The 10,198-nt window shown below is 46.2% G+C and overlaps 1 protein-coding gene across 1 annotated transcript in view; it reads right to left on the reverse strand.

The window, feature by feature from the left end:
* LOC144488589 (phospholipid scramblase 2-like) overlaps positions 1–7,559 on the reverse strand; it is a 30,087-nt gene extending 22,528 nt beyond the window's left edge. Inside the window, exons 1-2 of the mRNA XM_078206645.1 lie at positions 7,514–7,559; positions 1,166–1,629 (exon numbers count right to left, since the gene is read on the reverse strand). Coding sequence (XP_078062771.1) covers positions 1,166–1,629; positions 7,514–7,526 — 477 coding nt within the window. The 5' untranslated portion in view covers positions 7,527–7,559. The remainder of the gene's footprint in view (positions 1–1,165; positions 1,630–7,513) is intronic.
* Positions 7,560–10,198: the final 2,639 nt, after the last annotated feature.

Consider the following 10,198-nt stretch of genomic DNA (forward strand, 5'->3'; position numbering starts at 1 on the left):
TACCCCAGCAAATCCCCCTGACACTAGGGTCAATTTAGCATGGCCAATCAACCTAACCCGCTGGACTGTGGGAGGAAGCCGGAGCACCTGGAGGAAACTGGGGAGAACGTGCAGACTCTGCACAGACAGTGACCCGGGGCTGGAATTGAACCAGGGTCCCTGGCGCTGTGAGGCAGCAGTGCTAACCACTGTGCCGCCCCGTATTGCATCCCAATACGACAGATGTGAAAATGCTTGTCACTTGTGCGGGAACTGCGACCTCAGCTTCCTGGAGCGTGTACAGATGACTGTCAGCTCATTTATCATTAGAACTGGGATGTTCTGATAAATAAATATATGATAAATATGATGAACAACCTGTGTAAATAGTGGATGGGGAATGATAAGAAAGAGAACATTCCTGTCTGTTGTTAAGACCCACATTAACAGGGAATAACAGGATTTCTTTAAACTTCTTCGATAATACTCCAGTTGTGATTCTGACACACAGGAAAGTCCAATTAATAACAACCACTGACACTGCTACAAGTCAGTAGTGGTAACAGTGAATTTCCTTCTGCCCGAGCCACCCTCCACCTTTTAGATTTGTTTTACAAACCCAGTGCCCCCAGAGGGCCATGATGTGGAGATACCGGTGTCGGACAGGGGTGGGCACAGTAAGGAGTCTCACAACACCAGGTTAAAGTCCAACAGGTTTATTTGGAATCGCGAGCTTTCGGAGTGTCGCTCCTTCATCAGGTGAAGAAGCAGCATCACCTGATGGAGGGGCAGCGCTCCGAAAGCTTGTGATTCCAAATAAACCTGCTGGGCTTTAGCCTGGTGTTGTGAGGCTTCTTACTGTGCCCACCCCAGAGGGTGCAAGGGACAATGTTCCACATTCCAATAGCCCAGTGTCACCAAGAGTGTCCCAATGAGTTCAAGCTTTTAACTTAATTAGACTCTCTGCACCTCTGTTAAAGCAAATAGACCTGCTGGACATTCAATCATAAGGTGGACACAAGAGCTGACCAAATCACATTGACGCTTCAGTCACGTCTTGCAGGTGAACTAACATTCTTCAAAGTACTTAACGCATCATTTGTGCCACAGCTAATTGAGCACAAATTCCTGCTAGATTAACAACGCACGCTTTCTGTCGAAGGATATCATCAAACTTTTCATTTACCTGCGAAAGATACTCCAGGCCCGGTGGGCAATTTGGGATCGCACTGGGCATTGGCATCATCTGAAGACCACCCGCTCCTTTCTGCCCCGGAGGAGCTTGATTGGCGTAGGCACCAGGAGGGTAGGCCCCAGGAGGGTAGGCCCCAGGAGGGCAGGCCCCAGGAGGGTAGACCCCAGGAGGGCAGGCCCCAGGAGGGTAGGCCCCAGGAGGGCAGGCCCCAGGAGGGCAGGCCCCAGGCGGGTAGGCACCAGGGGGATAGGTACCAGGCGGATAGGCACCAGGTGGATAGATGACAGGCGGACAGGTGCCAGGAGGATAGACACCAGGAGGATAGGCACCAGGTTGTAAGGCAACAGGCGGCTGGGTTCCAGGCGGATAGGCAGCGGGTGGCTGGGTTCCAGGCGGATAGGCAGCGGGTGGCTGGGTTCCAGGTGGCTGTGTCTCAGCTGACTGAGGATTAGTTTCTAAAAACATAACATTTAAAACTAAGCAAATGTATGAATACCTTCAGAAATCAAATCTTACCACATCTATAAGAACCATCAAATGACCACATAAAAAGCCTTACCAATCCAGCAAACACCCCATTTGCATTCACGCTTCTTTGATGAAGAATCATATTGTATTTGAAGCATTAGCTTTGTTTCTCTCTCCACAGATGCTGCCACATCTGAGTATTTCCAACACTCCCCACTTTCATTTCTCTCTATTTTAGCCACCTTCCAACTTCAGATTTTGGGTGTGTATCTGTGCGTGTGCACACATGCCTGTTCCATGTGTGTGGTCTGCGCGCATGCATGTGTGTATGCACATATGCGTGTTGCTCAGAGCTAACGTGTATAAGACCAGTGCTTGAGAAGCTAAAGGCTGAGGGCGGTACGGTGGCACGGTGGTTAGTACTGCTGCCTCACCGGGCACCTCGATTCGATTCCCGGTTTGGGTCACTGTCTGTTTGGAGTTTGCACATTCTCCCCGTGTCTGCGAGGGTTTCCTACGGGGTGCTCCGGTTTCCTCTCACAATCCAAAGGTGTGCGGGTTAGGTGGATTGGCCATGCTAAATTGCCCCTTAGTGTCAGGGGTCTAGGTAGGGTAAATGCATGGGGTTATGGGTATAGGGCCCGGGTGGGATGGTGGTCGGTACAGACTCAATGGGCCGAATGGCTTCCTTCTGAACTGCAAGATTCTATGTCTAACAGCACAATAGGGCAGTGATTTTAAAATTTTAGGAATTTTAACATAAAAGGATTTATTTGGACAGGAAGTAAAGGCAGGGTAACCGGGAGAAGAAGTGAGTTCCAGTGTCAGAGTAACTCAAAAAGAAAATGTGTGCAGTGTTAATTCTGTCAAATGCTGCGTGACTTCTCCTGTGTGAGCCAGTAGGTGGAAGTGTTTCACTCAGATAGTCAAGTGATCCCAGTGTAAGGACTCTCTAAGCCCACACTGCAATGCTGACAATGAACGTCCAGAGCTAGCAGGGTCCAAGTCGACTGGTTTTTCCAATGGTTCTGCTGAGTTCGTGCAAGGTGTTATGCAGAGTCCAGCACAACCCTGGTGGAGAGCAGGATCCACTGGGTTGGAGATACATACAAGTATCAAGTCACCTCCTACTGTATCTTTGAGGAAACCACCCATCTCCCTTCCTCATTCCCCCAGTGTTTTTACATTATGAAGTCGGTCCATTAAAACCGTATTAAACTGTAATAGGGCAAGGAATCCTAGATGGCTGCAAGAAAATACAGAATGAGTTGGCACCAAATATTAAATGTGCAAAGCAAATATTAAATGTCACGCATAAGAAGAAAAAATGAGCAATGAACCACTCCATGAATGATGTTGTAAGAAGTCTCACAACACCAGGTTAAAGTCTAACAGGTTTATTTGGAATCACGAGCTTTCGGAGCGCTGCTCCTTCATCAGGTGAGCGGAGAGGTAGGTTTCACAAACATGGCATATATCGACAGAGACACAATCGCAAGACAATGGTTGGAATCTTGCAATTGTGTCTCTGTCTATATATGCCGTGTTTGTGAAACGTACCTCTCCGCTCACCTGATGAAGGAGCAGTGCTCCGAAAGCTCGTGATTCCAAATAAACCTGTTGGGACTTTAACCTGATGTTGTGAGACTTCTTACTGTGCCCACCCCAGTCCAACGCCGGCATCTCCGCATCATGATTATGTTGGAAATGCCCTGGATGAAGCTGACAAGAGCCCCAGGAGCCTCAGTAAATTTGATGCTGCATATGTCTAAACAATACAGAGCAACAGTCAGCAAAGGACAGAAGGCAATAAGAGCTCTTGTCCTGATCCCTTGGAACAGTGTACATGTCCAAATGAAGGTGTCATTGTAATTAAGGATAGGGGTTGTTCAATCAATTGATAAGAGACACATTTCTGTGGCCACGTGTTCCAGCTTCATGTGATCCAACAGTCTCCACTATCTATTGGTACAGTGCTTCCTTTACAACCGCAGTAGAAAGCAGGAGGGAAATGAATATTTTCTGAATGGAGCCCCTTCTGAATGTAAACTGTAGCTATGACTTCTACTCCATTGACAGACCTATTCTATTGGAAAATCAAAGATGAATGCTCAGATTTGTACAGGTATCAAGGTAGAATTTTATTTGAGCACATTTCCTACGACTCAGCAGTGACTACATTTCAGAAGTAGTTCATTGGTTGGAAAGCGCTTTGGAACTTCCTGGAGTCATAGAAGGCGCTATAAAAATTTAAGTTTTTCCTTCTTTCAGAGTGAGTGTGACCATACTGTGCCTTTAAGAAATGTGCTTGAGCTATGTCCTTGTGCAGGATCTGTTGTAACAGTTTTTTAATGCACTCGGAGCCATAGTGTCTACCGGCATGCTGTACTACTGTTGCAGCAGCCTAATTGTTTCTAATGGCTAGGATGCTGGTTTTAATCTGAATTAATGCTGTTCTGCAGTTTTCCCCTGGGATTTTGCAGAGTGGGGCTTCATTGGGATGGTTGGCAGGTATAGTCATGTAATGGGGAAGCTGGGTTTTTCTTAGAATATTCAAGCTTAGATGCTGCTTATGGAGTTAAGAGAGAATCCCTCTTTTTTCCCCTCTCTGAAGTTGGGGACTGGAATCTGCCAGGAGATAAGTGTCTCTTTTGGAGATTCTGCTGTATGGGTGTTGCTGCTTTAGAATCATAGAATAGATCATAGAAATCCTACAGTACAGAAAGAGGCCATTCGGCCCATCGAGTCTGCACTGACCACAATCCCACCCAGGCCCTACCCCCATATCCCGACATATTTACCCACTAATCCCTCTAACCTACACATCTCAGGACACTAAGGGCAATTTTTTAGCATGGCCAATCAACCTAACCCGCACATCTTTGGACTGTGGGAGGAAACCGGAGCACCCGGAGGAAACCCACGCAGACACGAGGAGAATGTGCAAACTCCACACAGACAGTGACCCAAGCCGGGAATCGAACCCAGGTCCTTGGAGCTGTGAAGCAGCAGTGCTAACCACTGTGCTACCGTGCCGCCCGTTAGCTTTGGAAGTTAGCTTTGGAAGCTAACTTGGGGTGGCACGGTGGTATAGTGGTTAACACTGCTGCCTCACGGTGCCAGGGACCCGGTTCGATTCCGGTCTCGGGTCACTCTGGAGCTTACGCATTCTCCCTGTGTCCGCGTGGGTTTCCTCCGGGTGCTCCGGTTTTCACCCACACTCCAAAGATGTTAGGTTAGGTTGATTGGCCATGCTAAAATTGACCCTAGTGTCAGGAGGATTAGCAGGGTAAATATATGAGGTTACGGGAATGGGGGGCTGGGTGGGATTGTGGTCGGTGCAGACTTGATGAGTTGAATGGCGTCCTTCTGCACTGTAGAGATTCTATGAGTCTAAGCTACAGAGGGAGCGGTATCCTTTTCTGTCTCAGGGATCTGAAGACTGGGAACTGCTCAGAAGCTGGGATTGCTCCTCTGGGTTTATGCTGTTTTGAGGATATATCCTTCTCTGAAAATTGCTGCGTGGACTTCTTCCAGATGTGTTAATAGGCTGAAAATCGGGCATCAGAGGAGCATACTTGTTTTTGTGCTAATTCTAAAGAAGGCTGTACGTCTACCGCTTTAAACTGTAACAACAGAGATAGCTAGGTGTTAAGAAACATACTGTGTCGTGTTTAAATCTTGTAATTGGTAAAAGTTATGCTAATTCTTTTTGCTATATTTGAACTGGAGAGAGTGCAGAAGAGAATTACAATGATATTGCCAGGACTCAAGGGGCTGAGTTATAGGGAGAGATTGGACAGGTTAGGACTTTTTTCTTTGGAGCGTTAGGAGACTAAGGGGTGATTTTATAGAGGTGCATAAGATCATGAGAGGCAGGGATAGGGTAATGCATTCAGTCTTTTTCCCAGGGTTGGGGAATCGAGAATTAGAGGGCATAGGTTTAAATTAAGAGGGGAAAGAATAAATGGGAACCTGAGGTGCAACTTCTTTACACAGAGGATGGTACACATGTGGAATGAGCTGCTGGAGGAAGTTATTGAGGCAGGGACATTGACAACATTTAAAAGGAATTTGGACAGATACATGGATAGGAAAGGTTTAGAGGGATGTGGGCTATGGGGCTAGCTTAGATGGGCATTTTGGTCAACACGGACCAGTTTGAGCTGAAGGGCCTGTTTCCGTGCCATATGATTCCATGAACTGTGTTCTTAAATAAACTTTGTTTGATAAAAGCTTCCACGTGGGTCACTTGAATCATACCTGGAGTGAAACACCTTATGCTCACCCTAATGCCAAAATCAAATCTAAACGTTAGGGTCTCGGCTAACTTCCCAAAACACCTTGGAGTTTCTGGCCCTGGACGTTAACGCTGGTTTGACCAGGCAACAAGCATGCTAACTGAGAGACCTGAAGCTAGGCCCAATATCTCATTTCAACCATTTAGGTGAGCGGTCAGTAACTGCTGTGCCTCAACAGGTTGTCCCAGCACTTTGGCTTGCTTTAGGGGCTTAATTCAACGGGTTGTTGGATGGATTGGGCAGGAGACAACATGCCAATGATGGGCAGGGAAGGGAATTGTCTGGCATGGGGGAAGGAACAGACTATGAAGCAAGGAGGTCGGGCAGTAGGTGGGGCACAGACTAAGGGTAGACAGGAAATTGGATGCATTGTACCGAATAACATTGGAGCATAAAATGTGATCACATTATACACCCAAAGTAATATAAAAAAAAGATACTTGCTGCTCATATTTATATGGAGTCATAGAGCTTTACAGCACAGAAAGAGGCTCTGTGGCCCATCGTGTCTGCGCCAGCCATCAAGCACCTAGCTATTCCAATCCCATTTTCCAGCACTTGGTCCGTAGCCTTGTACTCTAAGGTGTTTCAGGTACACATCTAAATGCTTCTTGAATGTTGTGAAAAACTGGGTGAAGAATGGTTCCTCAAACCTCCTTTAAATCCCCTGTCCCTTACCTTAAATCTATGCCCCCTGGTTATTGACCCTTCTACTAAGGGGAAAAGTTCTTTCCTAACTACCCATTCTATGTCCCTTATAATTTCAATCAGGTCCTTCCCTTCAGCCTTCTCTGCTCTGAGGAAAACAACTCCAACCTAACCAGCCTCTCTTCATAGCTGAAATGCTCCAGCCCAGGCAACATCGTGGTGAATCTCCTCTGCACCCTCTATAGTGCAATCATATCCTTCCTCTAATGTGGCAAACAGAACTGCACACAGTATTCTAACTGTGGCCTAACAGGGGTTTTTTACAGATCTCCCCTGCTCTTATGTTTTATGTGGAAACCTGAGCTGGCACTTAACATTAATCTTTCCTTTCCAACAAATCCAAAGTCTGTATTCTAACAGCTAGTTTGCATCTAATGTTTTAATGGCATGTCTTTGAAATTCAGCACAATGGATGAAAATGACATTAAGTTTTGAAATGACACACTGAGATAGAAATCCATTATGGACGGTGCTGGAAGACAGGTGGAATTGCAGTCACGGCATATCATATAACACATATCATATTCACTTCCTTTACCTTCAATAGAATTGAACGCTGGGTGGGGCGTATAAGACATACCATACCATGTTCATTTTGTACCAACACAAGAAGAATTACTATCCGATTAAATTTACCATGGAAGGGAACTCATAGCAGCCAGTTACAGGTTGCATTTACAGGAAATAAACCCGTCTGTTTTGCAGAGGAGCCCTTATCCAAAACATCACACTGTCTTTTCTTGCCCCCAGGTGTTGCTGTGCATGTTCAACATATTCTGCTTTTGTCAAAATAATAAATTAACTGGGGCTTCGCTGCTTTAGCAACGAGCGGGTTGAATTGGGTTTATAAACTCTTTCTTACCTGGGTCAGCCATCACTCAACGTGCTTTCTTTCACAGTGGTCAGCTAAAGAAAGGAAACAAAATAGGAGCATTATTACGAGCTGGTTTCTCACCTCATTTGAGTGATCAGGTTTTTTTCTACTTGAGAATAAACCCTTTGGGAAACGCCTCTACTTTTTCAGAAGACTAAGGAAATTTGGCATGTCTACTATGACTCTCACCAACTTTTACAGAAGCACCATAGAAAGCATTGTTCCTGGTTGTATCACAGCTTGATATGGCTCCTGCTCTGCCCAAGACCGCAAGGAACTACAAAAGGTCATGAATGTAGCCCAATCCATCACACAAACCAGCCTCCCATCCATTGACTGTCTACACTTCCCACTGCCTCGGCAAAGCAGCCAGCATAATGAAGGACCCCACACACCCCGGACATTCTCTCTTCCACCTTCTTCCGTCGGGAAAAAGTTACAAAAGCCTGAGGTCACGTACCAACTGGCTCAAGGACAGCTTCTTCCCTGCTGCAGTCAGACTTTTGAATGGACTTACCTTGCATTAAGTTGATCTTTCTCTACACCCTAAGCTATGACTGTAACACTACATTCTGCACTCTCTTATTTCCTTATCTATGAATGGTATGCTTTGTCTGTATAGTGGGTAAGAAACAATACTTTTCACTGTATGTTAATACATGTGACAATAATAAATCAAAATCAAATAAAACCTCTAGCTACTGGCAATCCCACGTGTCGAGGCTGATTCTTTCTCGCAGGTTGCTGGGTGAGATTCAGTGGAGAATATTCCCATTCTGTCTGCCATGGGAATTGTAGCAAGCGGACGGTGGGCCATTTTGATTTGATTTGCTTGATTAGTGTCACATGTATTAGTATACAGTGAAAAGTATTGTTTCTTGCGCGCTACACAGACAAAGCATACCGTTCATAGAGAAGGAAAGGAGAGAATGCAGAATGTAGTGTTACTGTCATAGCTAGGGTGTAGACTTAATGCGAGGTAGGTCTATTCAAAAGTCTGATGGCATCAGGGAAGAAGCTGTCCTTGAGTTGATTGGTATGTGATGTCAGACTTTTGTATTTTTTTCCCGATGGAAGAAGAGAGTATGCCCGGGGTGCGTGGGGTCCTTGATTATGCTGTCTGTAGTTATGCTGGGTTGTTAAGTATGTTCAAGGTTGAGATAGACAGCTTTTTAATCCGTAAGGGAATCAAGGGTTATAGAGCTAAGGCGGGAGAGTGGATTTGAGGATTATATCAGATCACTCATGTTCTCATTGAATGGCGGGGAAGGTGGAAGAGGGGATGTCCAGGGTGCATTGGGGTCCTTGATTATGCTAGCTGCTTTTCCGAGGCAGCGGTAAGTGTAGACAGTGTCAATAAGTGGGAGACTGGTTTGAGTGATGGACTGGGCTTCGTTCACGACCCTTTGTAGTTTCTTGCGGTTTTGGGCAGAGCAGGGGCCATACCAAGCTGTGATACAACCAGAAAGGATGCTCCCTGTGATGCATCTGTAAAAGTTGGTGAGAGTCATAGCAGACATGCCAAATTTCCTTTGTCTACTGAGAAAGTAGAGGCATTGGTGGACTTTCTTAACTATAGCATCTGCATGGAGGGAGCAGGACAGGTTCATGCAAGGGTCCATTGAACTCAGTTGGGATTTTCCAGTTTTGGGACAAGCTCAGCCAGAAAATCTTGCCTTCAGTGTCGGATCTGAGTTTGCAGATGGTTTATGCACTCTCTCTTGGTCTTACAGATTCTCCCAGAGTTAGGCTTGGGGATTGTCAGCTGGTAGGGGGTAGGGGTACTGGCAGATTGCTGGCAGGAGTAGCTACCTCCTCTTTCCATCTCCCTCACCATTCTCTCCCAGTGACTACTCCTGCTGATCAAGCAGGCCTCGGTAACATTTTTGATGATACGTCACCATTTTGGTCACAAAGGGGCACCTGCCTCCCATTATATTCATGTGAATAGGGCAGACTTTCTGCTGTGAGAAATGGGGTGGAATTTCTGGGCACTCATCATCCCAACAGTCAGCACATGTCTCTGAAACCCACTGTCAGTTAACGCTCAGTTGAGCCTTGATTGGCAGTGGGTGAACCAGGGAAGATGGAGGACGGACCGGGGAGAGCTCTTCACAATGGAGAGCAGAATGCTGCCTTCACACACCACTCAGATCCCACTCAGCACCAATTCTACTTGTCCTCTGGGGGCAGTGAACCTTTCTTAACTATCAGGGGGTGGCACAGTGGTTAGCACTGCTGCCTCACAGCGCCAGGGACCCGGGTTCGATTCCTGGCTTGGGTCGCTGTCTGTGCGGAGTCTGCACATTCTCCTCATGTCTGCGTGGGTTTCCTCTGAGTGCTCCGGTTTCCTCCCGCAGTCTAAAAGGTGCGTTGGCCATGGTAAATTCTCCCTCAGTATACCCCCAGGCGCCAGAGTGTGGGAACTAGGGGATTTTCACAGTAACTTCATTGCACGGTTAATGTAAGCCTACTTGTGATGCTAATAAATAAATTTCTCCAGTCTATTCAGCTAACACATTCTATGAAAGCAATTTCTTCATAATAACCTTAATAAACAATGTTACAATTACTTACAAATACTCCATTGCCTATCTTAATTATCTCTGGCTCCTGAACCCAGAATCTTCCGGTTTGGTGCCAGAAGTGGGATCCACAGACATCAAAGTCATT

The sequence above is a fragment of the Mustelus asterias genome, unplaced genomic scaffold (assembly GCF_964213995.1).
Source record: "Mustelus asterias unplaced genomic scaffold, sMusAst1.hap1.1 HAP1_SCAFFOLD_1684, whole genome shotgun sequence".
Taxonomy (NCBI): Eukaryota; Metazoa; Chordata; class Chondrichthyes; order Carcharhiniformes; family Triakidae; genus Mustelus; species Mustelus asterias.